The following is a 21,010-nucleotide window of genomic DNA, read 5'->3' on the forward strand; positions in this document are numbered from 1 at the left end:
AAGGCAGTGTTGTCTCTCATCAATGCTACTGAGTGACCTATCAAACTCTGTTGGAGTGACTGTAGTACTTACAGGTCTACCTTCATTTCTACGATATTCATATGAAGGTTCTTCTCTACCTTCGACCAGAGGAATGCATTGACTTGCTCCCTCAGATGTACGCCCAATCTTTCCTTCGATGCATCCGTGAAATTGAAATTTTGGAGCAAGGCACTCCAATGGAGACTGAATGGAATTTTGTCCCTCAGCCACCAATCCAGACCGGATCTTACTTCTTGATGGACAGGAACTTGCAGAGGAGGAAACTTGCTCTGAGAACAATGTCTTCAGACCCACTGAAGAGACCTTAGATGTAGATGGCCGTGGGGAACCAGCTTCTCTAATGATGGCAAGTGGTCCTAGAACTTGCTGCCATTGACGAGCTTGAAGTTGTTGGAGATTTAGAACAGGAAATGCCACCTTTTAGAGTCCGGTTACTTGATCATAGAAAGGAAAGACGTTTTCCAACAGTCATATCCATTCTCATCCCTAGGTGCTCCATCTTCTGCTTGGGGCTGAGGTTGGACTACTCCAGATTTACCTCGACTCCCGGTTCCTAACAAAAGGAAAAAAGTCTGTTGAGATGTAACAGTTGTCTCTTGGAAGATAACGGGATTAAACATTCATTGAGGAACCTTAGTAGTTGGATGCTGTTGGCATGTGCTCATACGGAAACGAAATTGAACACTCGAGTGAGCACCTGGGGGCAGTTGACAGATCAAAGCACAGGACTTCAAACTGGAAGTCTTTGCCCCTAAGTGTGAACAAGAGGAACTTCCTTGGCAACTGATGTACAGGAATCTGGGAATATGTATTTCTCAGATCTAGAGAACATATACTGTAATCATTCTTCCTGGTGGCATTACTTACAGAGTTTGGCGACTCCATTTTGAATGGTGTCTGGAGAACAAACTGGTTCAATGTGGATAGCCCTCGTTCATGCCAGTCGCATAGCTACTGCCTAACAGGACGTAGACCCTCTGCTGTTTCTCCACTTTCTGGGGTTGTCCGAAACAGCTGGGAGGCATCCATTGGCATTCAGGCGGACAATGCTGAAGGTGTCGACTTTGGCCCGATTACCATTTTCTTGAGCACCAACTTCAAAGGCGTGGTTGGTCTCATTCATGGTGCTGCTGTCGTTTTCCTGAAAGACGGCATGGTAGAAGAGTCTTGGCTAGATTGCCTTCATTTTCCATTTGTTTCCTCCATGTCCACTTCTTCAGGAAGGAAAAGGGTTGGACTATTACTAATCGAAGCATTTTGAAACACTAAAGCCTCTCTTTGTTGGATTTGTCTTGCTAATTTTGCGGCTATGGCGTTCTTCACCCCAGAACAAAAGCAAGTTCGTAAAGTTTCTTTTTCTCCAGGTCTGACAGGTCCCGGGAAGAGACAAAGAAAGCCACCATACCTAACCAGTGGTCAAACTATAATATTGCTTGAAAGCTGGCCGTAGCCATAGTGTCCATGTTTGTTGATTTCAAGGTGAAAAAGATGGTAGGTTGAGATTCCCCGTGGAGTCTTTGGTTCCGCAAATACGTCATTGCCAAGAGAGGGCTGGAGGTAAGATTTTATCCGGGCATCTAACCCTAAACGAGTTCCTTCTACCGTTAACCTTCTGCATTGTCAATTGCGTAAAGGTGTCTTAAGTCACTTGCAGAACTCCAAAGAGCTCTTCAATGAACGTCTTGTTGACTTTCTTCAGTGCTTTGGCTGGTTCTCCCTAATCATTCACCAGTCTAATGAAGGCTAAGCTCCAGATAACCGACTCTGATCTCATCTCCTTTGCTTCCGGTGGAGCAGGGCCTCGGGATTAATTTTCTCCCGTGAATCTATACCTCTTGAAGGAGAGGATAATTCTTCGCAGTCTGGGGAAGGACGATTAAGTCTTGAGCTTCTTTCCGTTCCTAGAACCATACCTGATTAATATTCCGCGGACTTGTCTTCTTCAGTATCTTGTCTAACAGACTTTGAAGTGTCCGTTACCGTGATTGACTAGGGCATCGAAGCGGAAGCTTGTGCTTCCTCTGAGGAATATCTTCAGAGCACCTTCTAGGGGGAATATTCCTTGAAAAGGTTTCTCATTAATTTGTTGTTAGAGAGGTCTCCATTTGGCAAGCACCTCGTACAAGCAAAACACACTAATAAACATGTTCATTCGAAGGTTTTCCTTTTTCAGAGGTGAAGGCATGCAAATAGCAGAGCACTTTGAACCAGGAGAGCTTGAGATCATGAATGGTGCTCTTAGTAAAAATACAGTATGAGGAGATCGTTGACGAGTGTGTGCTAAGGTAGATGTAGGAATCAGTGAGAGTTGGGGAATGTGAACGTGTATCATGCGCATGAATATCTAACTTGGAACATGCCTGCTGCATGCAATCTAGTCCATCCTACCGATAGCTCGTATGTGAGTAGGCGAGTGCTCATCATGAGAAGCTTCCGAATCTAAAGGAGAGCGTGCAAATGAGCACCTACATAATGTACCTGCGAAAGAATGTGCTTTGAATGCATTTTCTCTTGATCTAAGGAGGGTAATCAAGTAACCGGAAAGCTTTGCCAAAGAGAGCTTGCACTCGGAAGATCACTAGGAGAGCACATGGGCGTAATCATATGTCGCTATTTCGACTCCTAACAGGGATACCTTCCTGTTTCAACGAATGCGAGCACGAAGCTGATCGCGCTTCAGCCCAAGGAGACAACCATGTATGTGCTATTGCTATTTAGTCATCTACTAATTGAGAGCTAGGAGACTCTCTCAAAAATCCTAAAAAAAGTGCCTTTGGTAACTCAGGAGAGCACTTTCTCACTGACTGACACACTGTGAAATTAGATTATCAGCAGGGAAGTACTCATCATGATACGCATGTTGCGACCCAAGTGTCTTCCAAGTAAGAAGGTATTTTAGTGCGAAGAAGCCGACGAGTGAGTTTTGCAGAGTATTACGCACGACTGGACTTTTAAAGTAGCGAACAAGCACAGAGGCACCCGTTCTAAAATTTAAGCATAGACAAACTGAAGAGTGCTCAAAACCACGAGCATGCAAGATGAGGAGTAGGTTCTACTGAAGAGTATGTGTTATCTGGTGAAAATGCATGCTCATGCGCAGGTGAGAGAGATTCAGTGGGACAGCGCTCATAATACTAAACACGTGCGAGGGTGAAGAGCTGGCTTCCCGTAGGAAGACAATTTCATTGCAATGATGCGAATCTTCATTGGGTGAGTTAGCAACATCCTTGTTCTGTTGGGAGATAATCTCTCCTCTTCGTCCTGTAAAGGCTGTCCAAGTTTAGAAATGTTCTATCATATAAAAGTGTACCCCGTAAGAGGCAAGGAGGCGAAGGAGTGTGTGAGCACTTCCTTAAAGTTGACGGTACTTCTAAAGGTGAGGACACCTGTCTAGCTACTATTCCTGCTGGAGAATTTAATCCTGAGTGGGGCTTCCTCAGCAGGTGTGGCAGATGAAACGGGCTCTAACACCAGAGACTTTGCTTTAAACGAGGCTAAAATTTTGAAGGGGTCTCCTAGAAGGGATTCCTCCCAGTGCTAAAGACAGTCATAACGTATTTAGGGTTTCATCACTAGCAGTGTTATCTGAAAAATTAGTTTTGTTGGGTTGACTGAGAGCAGAATTGATATCTCCATTTCTAGGGGAAGGAGATACTGCTGTATGTCAGGGCTTTTTCAAGGGTTAAATTATTGCAGCCTTTTTTTGCATTAGAGTAGGGCCACAGAGAAGGATCAGAAGCCCGAGTTCCCAGAGGAGAAATAAGAGAACTAATGAATTCCTTCGCCTTGACAGTAGAATCCAAAGGGGAAGAATCTTTTTTGGTTTTCTTCTTTCTCTTCTGGCTGAACCTCCACCACTCGGAGGCCGACTGCTCCCTACACTCCTCACAAGGGGAAGACTGCTTTCAGTCACCCCCACCCCCAAGCAAGCAGGACAAAGAATAGGTATCCACATTAGGCTTGCTCATACGTCTAATGTCCCGCGATGTCGTCCAGGAATTCCAAGGCCAAGACCACATGCCTATTTATGGTTTCTACATAAACAGGCACACACTGTAAAGATAAAGAAATAAGCAATTGATAAGCCAAGTTTGCTTAAAAAGAGTATGTCTGTTATACTCAACAGCTGAATTCAAAGTTGCTTTCCAGTGAGCTGGTAGGGGGTGAGCATTTTCCCCACTACCTGGTAATAACTACCGACACCTCGTCATATATTCTAACGGCCGAGTTTCCAGCTTCGCTGAAATCATACTCCTTTTAAAGGATGGTTTGTATATGAGTCTACAGAAAATGTAAATAATTGTCATAAATTTCATTCAGCTATGCAAGGGTAAAATTCAGAAATAGCATCGATCAATCAGAATGAGTGGTTTAAAATGTAGGAGACCAATTAAAAAAAACTCAGCCAGCTATAAAATCTAGCAGAACTAGGATATCAAAGCTAGAGATTCCTCTGTTGTTACCTGCTTTTAACAATGACCGAAATTGCACAGTGAAGTAAAAATTAAAAGATGTTGGTATGTAAGGATGGTAGAAATAAAATGGGAGCCAAGGTAAAAGTTAAATAAGTATGGGAAGCCTATAGTGTATCACGCAAGGAGTAATAATTCCAATGAACTAATGACTGTGCTATGTGCTATATACTTTAATTCCATCTCTTGGTAAAGTTAAGGGAGGAAGAACTGACAGTATCTGTCTTATCATGAATATTTACTGCCACTACCAAAATTATATTTAATGAGAAGTCTTGGCATGCATCGCCCAATCCAGTGCTTGCATTAAACAAACCAGCCACCTCTGAACTCCATCCAACAGTTTAATGGGTGTGAAAACAAGACAATATACTGTAAATATCATAGTACCAATAAAATATATTTGGAGCAAATCTAAAACAGATCAATATGGTAAATCTCAAAACTAAAAAGAATAAAAAGCAAAACAGAAGACAACCAAACTGTATCAGGTCATGGCTTGTCTAATAAGAATTTATATTCATTCTAGTTCTGCAAAAAATTTACAAATGAATTGAATCAAACTCATGCAAAAAAAAAAAAAAACAATATTCAAATTGTTTTAGCAGCACTGAAGGGTAAAACAAATTTTATTTTAAAAACTCAAAATCAAGATTGTTTTTAATTTCTAACTACCGACAAAACTGCCCACAATCAACATATTTTTAGAAAATATTGGCAAGTCAATTGAAATGACATATACTACTTTTACAGAAAAAGCTTAAAGCCTAAACTTATAGCTTGCTATCATTAACAGTTTTTCCTTCTTCCTTAACTGCATCCTTCAAAAAATAGTACTATAAAGTACTCCTAAGAATATGGTACATAAAATATTATTTATGATAAAAAATTGTGTTAAAAGCATCGCAAAATTGCAAATTGTTTTCTAGAACACAAACCCAGTATTAGTTTGATATCTTCATATTTTGCAGAGCAAGAATGGCAATTTAAAAGAAAGAGGCAGGGAGTGGTAGACCAGTAGGGTATAGAAATAACCTCTCTGCTTGGACACTGGCCAGTCAATTCTTCAACAGCAATTGAGACTAGAAATCAGGGTTGATTGGAGGTGGAATATGTCACAGACATAAATGCAAACCTTCCATCATTAATATGGGGTCTCGTTCCTTAGGTGGAATGTATTGATATTTATTCAACATACTGGGGTGTTCATCTCTTTCCCAAAACATTAGTTTCCTGGTTACGTATGTAAGCAAGAGAAGTGCAAACCTTATGAACTGTTGTACAACTGACTTATGTGATGTGATGGGTTAGACAACCACTAGCACCTGTGCTTTGTGTGTGCCAGGGTAAATTCTAAAAGATTTCCACTGAAAGTTTATTTTTATGAGGAAATATCTGCTTGAAGGACTTAAATTTCACGCATTCCCCGACATATGCTCTGCTGCCTAGCTTCCCTCATTGTTAAGAGGAGATGATAAGGGAGTAGCATTTCTTTGTCAAGTAAATGACCAAGTGTAGTATATCCCGTTAAGTAATTTATCTGCATCTGGTCTGTCCAGAAAGTATACATACCCTGGCTGCAAGTAAGGAGACAGTAGTAGAGAAAGACCAAGCATGTCTGTCATTCAACCTTTTAACGTTGTACTGTAAATCTTCAACAGGATGTCATTCTGTCCTAAAGGCACTCAGGCAGTTACACAACAAATTAGGGAGCTACCACAAGTCCTAAGTAGAACATATCCAGGGAAGTCCCGAGGAAGAGAGAGAGGTAAAAGTCAACTAAGCAAAGGAATGACGCTCCCAACTTTGTTAGTTCAGCCTGGGGATAATGAATCTATGAATCTACTTGTTTGAGGACTTGCATTCCCATTTAATTATTATAAGTCAAAAATAAATTTTGTTCTTGTACACACATTCCGTAAAACTGCCGACACTAAGTAAATGTCAACACTTGTCCCTACAATGTCTAAAATTCAGTGTAAATAGTGACACAAACTTCCAAAAGCATCTGGCAGAGGAGATTAAAAACATCTGTGACTAGGAACTAATGGATTCTGGGTTTTTAGCCACAAACTTGGGAACAAATGAGAATGATAAGAGGTCCTGACCCTTCCGAGTGACATACAAGACTTGATATGTCATGAAACTCGCCCATTCTCTGCTGATGCCCTTCTATTCCGGAAAAGGAAAAGGAAGTTGAGGATGGCAAAGAAGATGCAGAGTTGAAGAGGACAACAAGGATGAGGTCAAGGTAGAAGCTCTGCTTTTTCTTCACCAACCTCAAACTCGTGTCTCTCTCTCTCAACTCATTTATAGGAACTGTTGGATTTGATGCGGGCATAAATAAGAAACCACACAGAATAGTTAACATGCAAGTGGTAAGATATATTGAGCTGGAGAGGACTTCATGTCCTCGACAAAGTCGCAGAAGGCAAAATCACTGAGGTTACACATGGTGGGCGATAAGGTCTTTGGCACGTCCGCAGCGGAAGTACTAAAGACCTTATTGCCCACCATGACTCTCTTAGGAAAGTATCCGGCACAAAAAAGTGGAGGCTGAAGTAAAAATGGGGACAAGGATTACCAACCCTCCATTGACTATCCCAGCTAGTAAGAGCTGCACCTGGTCAACTACAGGCTGATTTTGGAGGTGGACATGTAATAATTGAGTGGCCAGTGCTAGGATCCAGAGTTCTTTCCATACCTCCATTATCCTATCACTCCCAGGCATTCTAATTACAAGCTTTACACAGTAATTTCAGTGAAGACATCCATAAAAAAGATGAGTCTGTATCCTTATCGGAACAAGTAAAGTTTCTCAACATTAACATGAACATACTGTATGTAGTACTGCATCAAGTCAAGATACAACTGTTTACAATTTTTATAACATACCTATTAGCTTGCCGTGTTTTTGCTACCTGTTCCTCGTGCTGTTTGTACCATTCTTCTAATTCCTTCTTTGCCTTTTCTCGTAATTCATTCTTATTTTCTTCTTCTTCTATGTCTGAAAGTTCAAAATGATTGTATAAAGAGAGAAATTTTTTCCAACATACCTGGACATAAATAAACAGCATTACTGTACAAAAGCTAGTTTAATATGCTTTCATATGTAATAACCAAAAAAAAACTTCTTTTGATTTTCTCAAGATAACAGTTGTAATTAAGTAAATAACATTTCTACGTAGGCAAACTCATTCTGAGATAAAGAGCAATCACGACAGGTTTCATTCTTAACCCATAAATAATCAATGACTCCCTACTTGCCCCACTTCTAACATCTGTGCAGTTCGAGCTTCATCATAAATCTTCACTTCTAACTGGTTCAAATCTTCAAAGATAATTTTTGAAAAATCTTTCGAGTATCATTGCAAATCAAGGTATGATACACTGTGGTCTGATTAAACTTCTTTATAGAAATACTAATCTTGATCTTAAGGATACCATAATCTATTTAATAAAAACTTATTCTCATTCAATAACTAGAGCACTAGGAACTATGAGTATTGGTGGATTCACCAATAAGATAAGGATGCGACATATGAGGTAAATGGTTGCAACAGGGAAATGAAGTTTTCTGGCTTATACAGTGCTATGCTCTTTGATTACAAGTTACTTTCGATGCATTCTGGTAAAAATAAAATATTTGTGATTGCAGTGCTTTCAAACAGTGCAAACATATTGATAATTTTCTAATAAAAGCTAAAATCCATGTATTGAAAATGAGAACAAATGGCTTCTGAAACATATTTCATCTACATTCTATAGCTTCATAGCCTTCATGCTTATATTGCTACTAGCTCAGCTTTTCAATTACTATTACATTTTAAATAAGTTCTCTCTACACTGTTTTATGCTCTCTAATCTGAATTTCAATTAGGTCCCAATTTTCTTTCACGGCTTATGTCATTACATAACACTGCTACTATCCTTTATCCTGATTCTTCCACATCTTTAAAAAATTTTACTGTTGCCTAAACCTTCGACACCTCAGTGAAGCTATAAATTCCTGATAGTAAACACAAGATTTTACCGGAAATTATTAAAAAAGGCTTGTGCAAATACTTCCCTGAGTGCCTTGGTACATACAGATGGTGAACTCGTAATTGCAATTGGCAATTATAAATGCTGTATACTGTATGCCATATCAACTCGTAATAATTAAATAGCCTAACCTTTCTGTTCTAGCCGTATGCGTTGCTCCTCCCGCCAAATCTTAATCTTTTCAGGCTCCTCCCTTTGGATGGTTGGGACAGGGGAACGAGCTGAAAAGAACGAGAATCTTTTTTTTTTAAATAATTTGTAAAAAACAATACAAAAATGAAGAAAAACAAAAGATATGAATACAGCGAATAAAATAAATCTAATATCTTTCCTTTTACTCTAAAAATTCATACCTATTGTTTGTGTATAAACCTATAAAAAATGGAACATACATTACCAGACTATAAAGCTAAATGTTAATCATAAATGTAGTATTAACCCTTCTCCTTTGGCATTCATTCATAAATCTAATGCTGTCCCTATGTAGCACAGACAAAAGCTCTTGATATATATTAAATATCAATATCATTTTCATGTAGTAAAGAAAAAACTAAGAAGTATTTTACCAAGAAAAAGTTAGTTATATCAACAAAAGGCATTCATTTGTATTCTCTAGCACACTTCTTTGCAATTATCGGGCTTTTTGTTGATATTTTTCTTGACTTCTTTGGGATCATACTTTGTTAGTTTTGGGAAGGATAAACAGCTTCAGGGCTTAAATTATATACAGATTATGTAGACTTGTTATTCTGACTGTATTATTATGGCAGCAATAACACTCAGAATGACAAGTCTATAAGACTACAATACTATATCCCGTCACATCAAAACTGTGTAAAAGTTTACCTTATACAAATATGATGATTTTTTTTATATGAATTAAGCTTATTGGAAACTACACTAAAGTTATTTCACATCTACATCCAGCTTATCTTGGTGTCACTCTTGAGAGAACACAGACTTTCAAGGCACATGTCAACAAGCTCAAGAAAAATGTGGCCACCAGAAATAACCTCCTCAGCAAAATAGCATCCACTAAGTGGATAGCTGATACAAAACCTTTAAACACTAAGTTACTCAAATGAAGAATATTGTGCTCCCATTTGGGAATGATCAGTCTACACCAAAAGAGTGGATATTTAGCTAGATAAAGCTTGCGACTAATCATTGGTACACTGAGAGCAACACCCCTACCAGCAGCTTTGTACAGACTAGTCAGCACCGCACCAACTGACATCCGTTGAGACTTCATCGCTAGGAAGGAAAAGTCCAAATAATGAAATTATCCCAGGCACCAACTCTACAATCGCTGTAAACCTAGAAGTATGAAATCACGGAAGAGCTTCATGAACGTGAAAAAACTAGAAACCTCAAAATACAGACTGCATACTGTACATGGAGTATCAGTCAGACCACTAACAATGCCCTGCCTAACCCTAGTGAAGATCTGTCCTGTGGATTCTCCCTCACCAACAAGAAATGGGTCACCTCGAATAAAGGAAGAATATAGGATAACCTCCAAAGATTGGCTTACACATATGGGGCTGAATGAAATCAAGGAATCACATCTTGCATAGTTACCCATTAGGGCCCACCTGCTCGGACATGGATCTAAGAACAGCAAACGATACAGAACTCTAATAGGTAGAACAATGGTGTGATAAGATGTGAATGAATGATTTCACCTGTATCCAATACCATAATACGCTGATCGACAATCACGTTCCTCTTCCAGGGGATAAACCTCACCTAGAAGGTGGTTTCTAAAATTCTGGAGGAACTCATCAATTTCATAACGCATAGGAATGGCGGCGAGTGGGGTGAAATCACACACAGGAACAGCGGCATGTAGAGACTTGTTATGCTGAACTGTGAATAGACAAAACTCGGGGAATTAATGAAGGTTTTGTCACACAACTTCTTAGCACTAGTAGTAGGCTTAGAATGAGAAGAAGACAATGGTAAAGAACAGCTTGGTATTGTCAAGTTTTGGGGTGTGGAGCCATCCAAAGCGGTCCAACCACCCTCATAATAAAGAGATGGAGAGTCCTGGAACGAGTCCTGGGAACTCTTTAGAGGAGATCAATGACGAGGACCCATGTGTGTACAATACAAGGCAAGCCTGGCTCATGGGAACAAGCTGGAGATTGGTAATGAGGGTCTTCAACCAAGCTGCCTTTGTACTAAGGGAAATGGCAGGCTAAACTCTAGGGTTCCGTGAAAAGGAACAAAGGGAGACTTTCAATGCTTGGATTAGAGATACTTTCAAGAGCGGAAAGATCTTCTCTAGATAATCCGGCATATAAGGTTCACCACTCAAAATATTCGTAGAGGTGAGGGAGATCTATTCATAATAGGATTATCAAGGACTGAAGGTACAGTACTAAGATTGGCTCTGGCTCAAGGAGTGCAGCGGCTGTAGCCAAAGCATCCGCTTTAAGTATCGACTCAAGATCATACTGTGCATTATCAACACTGGGTGATAAAACAGTAACAAAATTATGGCTGTTGTCATCCATGACTGAAGCCTGGGGGGGGGGGGTTCCCCAACATGAAAGACCAGGTTGGGGGATAACTTTTACCACTGCTGGAAGAAGACAAAGTAGAGCGATCTCGCTTAGTTCGTTTCTTGTGACGAGAATGATATCTCTCCCACTTGGAGGACAGCCACTCCCTACAGCACTCACATGGCGATGCCCCTGAACATCTCTTGCCATAGCAAGAGGGGTAACCAGGATGCAGATCAACATCTACCATACTTGTGAAGGTGCTGCAGGGGCATGAATGCATAATATTAGGCTTACTAGTCATAACTCACAGATGATGATAGTAGTGCATGTGGCAGAGAATAATAAAGAAACACACAAGGCACAAGCACTATAAGGGTATGTGTGGTGAATGCAGATGTTTAGATCGTAGAGAGAAGACGGGATACTTCCTCTTAACATAACGACCAGAAGGATAGTGAAGTGTGTCATGCGATGGCGCCCCACGCCACCATGCACTGAGGTTCCTAGAAACTATATTATGATGGAATCAAACTCTTTTCTTTTGATTGTCTGGTCGTAGAAAACGAGACTAGGAGTAACCCAATTAAATAACTCAGAAATTTGTATCGGCATAGAAATAAACTTACATAGTACAGTACACACAAAACCTAAGATTAGTAACAAACTGAATGGACGCTGCCTCCTAAATGTGAACTAATTAGCCCATATTCTGTAACCAGTAACTCCCTACTAACATTTTTTGAAAGCAAAACCAAAAAACCCAATGCACAAGAAAAAGAAAACACTAGTGCTGGCTGAAGCAAATGCTTACTCCTTTCAGAAAAATAAAAACTGAGTAAAAGTAATGGACCGGCAATATAGCGCCATTACTAATTACTATCTATCCAAGTAGAAACATTTCTGATAAGCAAACAAACTTCTACTTAGGGAACTAAAACATCACCCAGCAAACATACTTATAGTATACAATAATTGGGAAACTAAAAATTTAACTTTTCTCAATTACATTTGGACCTAGAAAGGCACTATGAGAGTGTAGCTTATTTCTTGAAAACACCTTGCCTTTCCCAGAATCAAACTAGATTCTAGACCTTAGGCATATTTAAAGTCTTGTGTGACAACTATGTACGAACTTGTGGTTGAGATTACAGTCAATACGGTCAACCTTTTAGCTCAACATTGGCCTTTGACCTAGGACTTTCAAAACTTAGTCATTTCCAAGTCTCAACATAAAAATTAATCCCTAAAAATTGTAGCCAGCAAGTTTTACACAAATAAGCAAATGGACAAACAGAGGTGAAAACATAACCTCCTCCCAACTTTGTTGGCAGAGGTAATAAATGTAGAATAGGGGAAGATTAAATAGCCTGAAGGAACTATGCAATTCTGTGAAATCAACTAGAAAAAGTCAATGTATCCAATGAGTGGTGTAAACCGTGTCATTGGTACATGAGTGAACCAATCGACCCCTTCAGTCTGTCCAACAGTCTGAGCTGTGGTAAAAGCACACAAAAATTATTCATCAAGACATCTTAAGTAACTTAATAATAAGGCTAGATTTTTTATGATGTGTTAAAGAGTCATAAATGATACAATGATTTACCTGCCAGAGCACGCTATCCTTATACTCATGCAGAGGGCTGATGTTTAACCATACTTTCTTTTATAAAGGCGGACTAGTGTCTGCGATATTGCTGACCATGGCACAGGACTAATCATAACTAATGGGTCTGTGGTAAAACATAAAATTGATATGCAAACACAAAATAAAATATATACCATTAAAAGTAACGGAACAGTAATTCAATATCCCGACAATCATAATTTAAATTATATACTGTATTATAATAAAGGCTAATCTAATAAGTTATTTCTGATTAACATCACCATAAGGAAACAGAATATCTCCAACAAAACTTTGAAGGCCCTGACAAAAAACCTTAGCAAGATAATTAAAAATTTTACATAAGAAAAATCCAAAACGAGTAGAAAAAATCAAGAGCTTTCGTCATGTGTGCATCAAGAAAAACACATTTTATTGTTGAGTTTCACGGAAAAAAACTATATTTATTTACCTGGTTCAGGATATGAGGAAGATTCTGGAAGGTCAGATTCTGCAAATTGCAAGATGTGTCAAATCATTAGGAATACTAAGGCTCTTCAACCTTAAAAATGCTTTCCCAAAGGCTTAGCCCAACATTAGCTTTAATTGACCGAGCCAAAATGGCTGAACCCAGGTATAAGACACTCCAGCAGTCGCATGAAATTAATTCAGTTAATATTGGAAAAGCCTAAAGGAGGCATTTGGCAAGTACTGTATTAAAATGACAGCAGCTAACAAAAAGAATAAAATGAAAAAGAAAGCACCCATTACCAGATTAAGTTACTGAAATGCATAAGCCATAAAGCCCACCTAATCATATGACACTAAACATCCCATTATGCCAAGCTACCACATTACATAAACAATACATACACCACAAAGCAAATAAACCAAAAAAATTTGTTAACTACTGACTAAATAACCTCACAAATCTTGAAACTAATATTGATCTTCCATGGAACTGTGGAATCAGTCAGGGATACTCTCATAAGTTGAAAAATAAAAGGCAAATGACCCTAGTTGGAATTGTAAAATACTTGATATGATATCCAGATCCAAATTACTTTATATATTACAATTTTTTTCATGCTTCATTCAAGAACCATTGTTAACCATTTCCCTCAAAAATGCAAAATATTAAGACGTGCATATTTTCAGCATATGTCTGCTCTAAAGCCATCTCTTATTAAGTTCAGTATGTTATTCTCACTCCCACAGTCATGAATTACTTCATTTTAGAAAAATAATCTCAAACTAAAGGTTATATATATCAATTTTTGAAACTGCATAATCAGAAAATTTATTTTTTGAAACTGCAAAATCAGAGAATTCTTAAAAATATATATACTTAAAAGGCAAATGACATGTCTAAGTTTTTAATTTAAAAATATGTAAGCATAAGAAACAAGTTCTAATAAAATTAATTCTTTGAAGCACTAGATTTAGTTATTCTCAAAGTGCATTCACAAATATGAAGACGCAATGGAATAGAATCCACACAACTACCATTTTCAAATTTTTAAATGTCAAAAGGTATTATTCCAAATAATTTTTTACTTAAGCATTCTGAAAGCATTATCTGGGAGGCAAAAAAAATTAAAGTATGTCATGCCCCAAAGCAGGGAGAAAGTAAAAGAGCACCGAGAGCAACTACGATCTCCTCCACATCCCTTTTTAAGACCAACTCACCACCCACACCAGAGAAAACCCCAGCAGAAGCACTGGCATCACCAGCTGGTAAGGTTGGTTCCCCAAAGTCATTGCTAAAGGCTGAATAATCCCTCTCGGGTGCTGTTGCTGCTGCGTCAGCGGCTGCTCCCGTTAGGTCGGAGGTGGGCAGAAACCCCTCTCCTTCACCAATTGGATCTGTTTGGGAGGACAGGGGCTCCATAAACCCAAGGCCTCCATCCACCGGAGGTTGAGAAAAAGTCTCTTGCGGTGCTTCAGAAGACTGGCCAGCAGCCCAGGGATCATCTCCCGAGGGCTGAGATGGAGCCGTGGCTTGGTCTGGAGCAGAGGCACCAACAATGGCAGAAGAAAAAAAGTGCAGAGTTATGTCACCAAAGCTAGTCCACATTTCTGTTACTCTTCTTTCAAAGCAGGCAAAAATAAAATGAAACTATTGCAATCTTCTCTTGTTGTGTTGAAAAATTATTCAATAATATTCATACCTTTCACCGTAGTGGTTGTTTATAAACATCATATGATCAGGGAGAAAGACAAGCCTGAGCTTATGTAAAATGGTAACAGAAATGTGGCTAACTAAAAAAAAATATTTATGACCATAAATCACCAAAGAGCACAGATTAATAACAGCAAAGGCAAAAGAAAAGTACAGTATTAATGAACGACAGTTTGAAAGATGTACACAGAAAGATGGAAAATAATTCCAAAAGGATGTAATATAAATATATATTTATTTATTCAGTATTGATTATGACCCAAAAAATATTCACCACAGTAATAGAACAGCTTTATTAATTAAAAATAAATATTAACTAAATAGATAAATACTGTATCAAAAGAATAAATCACATGCATGATAAAGTTTATGAAGAGGAAAAATAGTTAGCATTGGCAACAGCACCCAGAGAGTTAGATATCTTTTACATAAGCTTTCTCCAAAAAGCAACTATCAAATTACAAGGTCATTTACTGGGGATTGGATGACTTGCCTTGGGGCCCAGGAAACACTAAATCTAAGCCATAAAAGTTAATGTGAGACCTTTCCCACTTCCCCAACTTGTGCTTACATCAATAATGGCAAGTGGATAAGTCTGGACATATCGTCTGACTACAATCACTGCAGCTTTCAAAGCAAATGCAGGACTGTACACTAAAACATAAAATTTGTATGGCCTTATTTACTTTGTTTCTTATTCATAACAAAGCAGATAATGCTCTACAGAAATTGTGAAATGTACAGTTTCTCCCCCTGAATTCTAAAGGAAAAATTGTAGAAGGTGAAAAGCAGCGGCATGCAAGCAAAACTCAAGTTCTTTCAAATACTGTAAATGATGAAGCAAGTACTGTACAAGCAAAACCATTAGGCACACAACACTCAGGAACCCTTTAGCCACCTACTCACTGTCTAAACTCTAGTGAAGTTATTAAGAAGATAACCAAACCTTTGTACAAAGTATTATGATCATCAAAACCTAAGAATATAAACTTCATGTTTTAAATTAGCCTACTAAATCAAATAAATATTTACAAAGCCAAAGATGGAGGCATAAAGATAGCTAGCATGTAACATTAAACGGAAATTTTAAATAAGAAAGCCTATATAACATAATGATGGTGCTAGTCTACTGCCTATAACAATCAATAGGAAAAAATATAGTACTATACATACTGTAATATTATTCGGGATATATAATAAAGCTTCTTAAAAACCTGAGCCAATTTATACCTAACACGCTTTCTATTACCACCATTTTTTCTCATTTCATTGTATATTAGAGGCATGCAATACTGCCATGAGTCTAATGCAAGCAACAAACTAAAACCTAGGATGCACACACATTAAGCTCCAGATGCATAAACTTTTCTTACATAATTATTTAAAAAAACAATACAGTATACAGTCGAAATAATTGTTTTGATACAGGATTACAAACATGCTTTAAAAAAACACTGACCTCGGGCAACCTCATCTCCGCCCAGCATCTCAAAACTCTCGAGGTCTGGGCCACCATTCATAGGGGGGGCACCCCCAAAGAAGTCAGCTGCGCCATCAAGGCCTGGAGATGAGACACCACCATGCATATCTTCAGATTCTTTGCTCATGCAACAAGAATTCAACACAAATGTTCAAGCAAAAGAGATCCAATATCAATTAAAGTACCGTAATCAATTTTGTCTATATTATTTTATATCAGAACATAATTGTATTGCTTATGTTTGATGTCATGTAATACAATATGAAAGTTAAAATATTGCCTTGAATACAAACTAAGAGATTTAGGAGCCTTATTTGTATTGCTGATTAGCTAGTAACAGCTACTGCATCATTAATCCATACAAGTAGACGGTACCAAGCCTCATTATCACTTATTTTCAACAACCGAGAGTATAGTACTTTTAATATGAAATCTGAAAGAACTGAATCTCTCTAGCATTAAAACCATCTGTATTAGAGGGATAAGAGAAGAAGAGTGTAGAGTACTGTCATTACTTGGATAAAGGATCAGATTCAATTTTATTAGAAGAATTAATCCAAGTAAAGTTACAAACAATAAGACTACAGTTCTCAGACCATTGAAGGGGTAAGATATTCATCCTCTCATATATCTTCAAAAAGGTCATCAAATTCCAATACATAGCAATACTGGTGCAGCCAGTGTGAAGATCACATGCATTTTATTGAACCTACTTTTTTCATCAATTGGCAAAAAAACAAAATTGCAAATAAAAAATAGGTACATCTTGTAACCATGCATGATATAACATATTATCCAAAATGACAAAACAATTTTGCACGAAATCAAATGGTATATCAAAAGGGCTCAAATCAAATATTTTTTACTTACATCCTCACATGAAACCTACAGTACATGGTCATGCAATAAATCCTATATTAGACCGAACATAAAATAATTGACGAATACAGAACCAGTCTCACTACTACAGAATGGAACAAATACCTCAATATTTACTCATACAACCTAGAATAATGTTATTTTCATTAGTAAAATAAATTTTTGAATATACTTACCCGATGATCATGTAGCTGTCAACTCTGTTGCCCGACAGAAATCTACGGTCGGGATACGCCAGCGATCGCTATACAGGTGGGGGTGTACACAACAGTGCCATCTGTGAGCAGGTACTCAAGTACTTCTTGTCAACAAGAACTCAATTTTCTCCTCGGTCCACTGGTTCTCTATGGGGAGGAAGGGCGGGTCCTTAAATTCATGATCATCGGGTAAGTATATTCAAAAATTTATTTTACTAATGAAAATAACATTTTTCAATATTAATCTTACCCGATGATCATGTAGCTGATTCACACCCAGGGTGGTGGGTGGAGACCAGCATACATGTTAACAAAGAAGCTAAGTATCCCGTATCTTATTTTAGCCGTTATTCAAAATAACAAACATAAAATAAATAAGTACCTGGTAAGGAAGTCGACTTGAACCATTACTCTGCCTTTTTAAGTACGTCTTCCTTACTGAGCCTAGCGATCCTCTTAGGATGCTGAGCGACTCCTAGGTGCTGAAGTATTAAGGGCTGCAACCCATACTAAAGGACCTCATCACAACCTCTAATCTAGGCGCTTCTCAAGAAAGAATTTGACCACCCGCCAAATCAACCAGGATGCGGAAGGCTTCTTAGCCTTCCGGACAACCCAGAAATATTTCAAGAGAAAGATTAAAAAGGTTCTGGAATTAGGGAATTGTAGTGGTGGAGCCCCCACCACTACTGCACTCGTTGCTACGAATGGTCCCAGAGTGTAGCAGTTCTCGTAAAGAGACTGGACATTCTTAAGATAAAAGACGCGAACACTGATTAGCTTTTCCAAAAGGTTGCGTCGAAAATATTTTGCAGAGATCTATTTATTAAAAGGTCACGGAAGTTGTGATGGCTCTAACTTCGTGTGTCCTTACCTTCAGCCAAGCTTGGTCTTCCTCATTCAGAAGGGAATGAGCTTCTCGTATTAACAGTCTGAAAATAATAGGATAAAGAATTCTCTGACATAGGCAAAGATGAATTCTTAACTGAACACCATAAAGCTTCAGACGGGCCTCATAAAGGTTTTTTTAAAAAAGAACTTAAGAGCTCTACAGGACATAATACTCTTTCTAGTTCCTTTCCAACCATATCGATAAGTTTGGAATAACGAACGATATTGGTCAAGGCCGAGAAGGCAGCTCGTGTTTGGCTAGAAAACCAAGATGTAGAACATGTAGCCGTTTCGGATGAAAATCCGATGTTCTTGCTGAAGGCATGAATCTCACTGACTCTTTTAGCTGGTAAAGCATATCAGGAAAAGAGTCTTAAAGGTGAGATCTTTCAGGGAGGCTTATTGAAGTGGTTCGAACCTGTCTAACATAAGGAATCTTAGAACCACGTCTAAATTCCAACCAGGTGTAACCAAACGACGCTCCTTCGTGGTCTCAAAAGACTTAAGGAGGTCCTGTAGATCTTTATTGTTAAAAAGATCTAAGCCTCTGTGACGGAAGACTGATGCCAACAAGCTTCTGTAACCCTTGAAAGTGGGAGCTGAAAGAGATCGCTCTTTTCTCAGATATAAGAGGAAGTCAGCTATTTGAGTTACAGAGGTACTGGTCGAGGATACGGATACTGACTTGCACCAGTTTAGGAAGATTCCCCACTTCGATTGGTAGACTCTAAGGGTGGATGTTCTCCTTGCTCTAACAATCGCTCTGGTTGCCTCCTTCGAAAAACCTCTAGTTCTCGAGAGTCTTTCGATACTCTGAAGGCAGTGAGACGAAGAGCGTGGAGGCCTTGGAGTACCTTCTTACGCGTGGCAGACGTAGCAGGTCCACCCTTAGGGGAAGAGTTCTGGGAACGTCTACTAGCCATCGAAGTACCTCGGTAAGTTATTCTCTCGCGGGCCAGAGGGAAGCAACTAGTGTCAACTTTGTCCCAACGTGAGAGGCGAACTTCTGCAGTACCTTGTTGACAAACTAGAACGGAGGGAATGCATATAGATCTAGATGAGACTAATCTAGTAGAAAGGCATCTAAAAGAACCACTGCTGGGTCTGTTGAGAGCCTCTTGGACATCGAGGTTGCAAAGAGATCCATGGTTGGATGGCCCCAAGTGACCCAAAGTCTCTTGCATACATCTCTGTGGAGGGTCCAATATGTTGGAATTATTGTCCCTTCCTACTGAGACAAACTGCTAAGACATTCAAGTTGCCTTGGAAGAAATTTGTTACTAGTGAAAAGTCAAGACCTGTTGAACAGGAGAGGAGGTCACTAGCGAACTCGCACCATGTCAGAGAGTAGGTCCCTCCTTGCTAGGAGATGAACATCAAAGCAGGGAGTTGTCCGTGTTGACCTCCATTACTTAGTCTTGAAGGAGAGGCCTGAAGCTTTACCAGGTCAGACTTACTGCCAGAAGCTTCTTGCAGTTAAAATGCATTGTCCTTTGACGCGAGTTCCATAATCCCGAGCATTCCCTACCGCCTAAGGTCGCACCCCAGCCTACGTCCGATGCGTCTGAGAAGAGAACGTGGTTGGGAGTCTGAACAGTCAGGGGAAGACCCTATAAAAGGTTGATAAAGTCCTTTCCTCAGGTTAGACCAGACTTATCTTCCGGAAACCGGGATCGAGACCGCTTGTAGCGTCTTGTCCTTTTCCAGTGAAGAGCTAGATGAAACCGAAGAGGACGGAGGTGTAGTCTTCCAAGTGACACCAAATGCACCACGGATGACAGTGTCCTAACCAGACTCATCCACAGCCTGACAGGGCCGTATTCCTTCTTCAGCATCTTCTGGATGGATAGCAGGGCTGGGGATTGATCTTCTCGTTCAGCCATGTCCTCATAAGAGGGTTCCTCATCCGAAACTGATGAGGAAACGGCAACGGAGTGGGCAACGTCTGACTCGCTGAATCCGGTCGCACTGGTGGATGTGTGACGGAGCCGGACACAAGATCATGGTACTGCTGCACAGTCTGTGAACTGTCAACCATGGGGAAGCGAGGAAGTACAGCGACAACCCGAAACTGTCTAGACTGTCTGGGTAGTACAGACAACTCCTTATCGGGTTGCTGAGGTTGCCGCACTGCGTCACAACAAGTCACCTCTGCTGGTTGTTGAACGTCTTCCCAGTGACACACTGACTCCGTAAAAAATCCTCTAGCAAGGACTAAGCTTGGACTGCATGTCTTGCAACAAAGCCCAAGGTCTATGGGAGCAGGTGTGGCAACAGACGGGGTTAGCGACTGAAGCGGAACCATTTACCCTCCCTGGAAGCATGTTATGCTTAAATAAAAGTCCATAGGAGGCTAAGCAGCTTAAGGCTCCTCTCCAAATGACAGAGTCCTCAAGGGAATATCAGAAGGAGGGAGAACAGCACTTTCTCATCTACAGGAACCATATCCGAGAAAAGCTAGGTTCTCTCAGTGAGGGTTTCACTGGTGCAAAAGCAGCAGACCAGAAGGCAACGTATGAAACTGCTTGACAGTCTGTGAACTGTCAAAAACTGAACTGTCAACCACAACAGGAGCGTGAGGACATACAGCACTGGTGTATAAGTAGCAGACCAGAAGGCAACGTCATGTAACTGTATGACAGTTTGTGAGTTGGAAACAACCAAAGTTGTGTGGGGAAGCCTCAACTCCTGACTGACTAGTTTGCTGCTG

The 21,010-nt window shown here is 39.5% G+C and overlaps 1 protein-coding gene across 10 annotated transcripts in view; it reads right to left on the minus strand.

The window, feature by feature from the left end:
• Window positions 1-21,010, minus strand: part of Clc (clathrin light chain) — a 50,435-nt gene that overhangs the window by 6,222 nt on the left and 23,203 nt on the right. For 3 of the 10 annotated variants that reach the window (XM_068354418.1, XM_068354415.1, XM_068354408.1), the window contains exons 3-7: window positions 16,313-16,414; window positions 14,361-14,678; window positions 13,144-13,182; window positions 8,690-8,779; window positions 7,410-7,521 (exon numbers count right to left, since the gene is read on the minus strand). In XM_068354418.1, the coding sequence (XP_068210519.1) occupies window positions 7,410-7,521; window positions 8,690-8,779; window positions 13,144-13,182; window positions 14,361-14,678; window positions 16,313-16,414 (661 nt within the window). Of the gene's footprint in view, window positions 1-7,409; window positions 7,522-8,689; window positions 8,780-13,143; window positions 13,183-14,360; window positions 14,679-16,312; window positions 16,451-21,010 lie in introns of all 10 variants that reach the window. The other 7 variants (XM_068354402.1, XM_068354394.1, XM_068354387.1 and 4 more) reach the window with 4 other exon arrangements.

This window comes from Palaemon carinicauda, chromosome 2 (assembly GCF_036898095.1).
Source record: "Palaemon carinicauda isolate YSFRI2023 chromosome 2, ASM3689809v2, whole genome shotgun sequence".
NCBI lineage: Eukaryota > Metazoa > Arthropoda > Malacostraca > Decapoda > Palaemonidae > Palaemon > Palaemon carinicauda.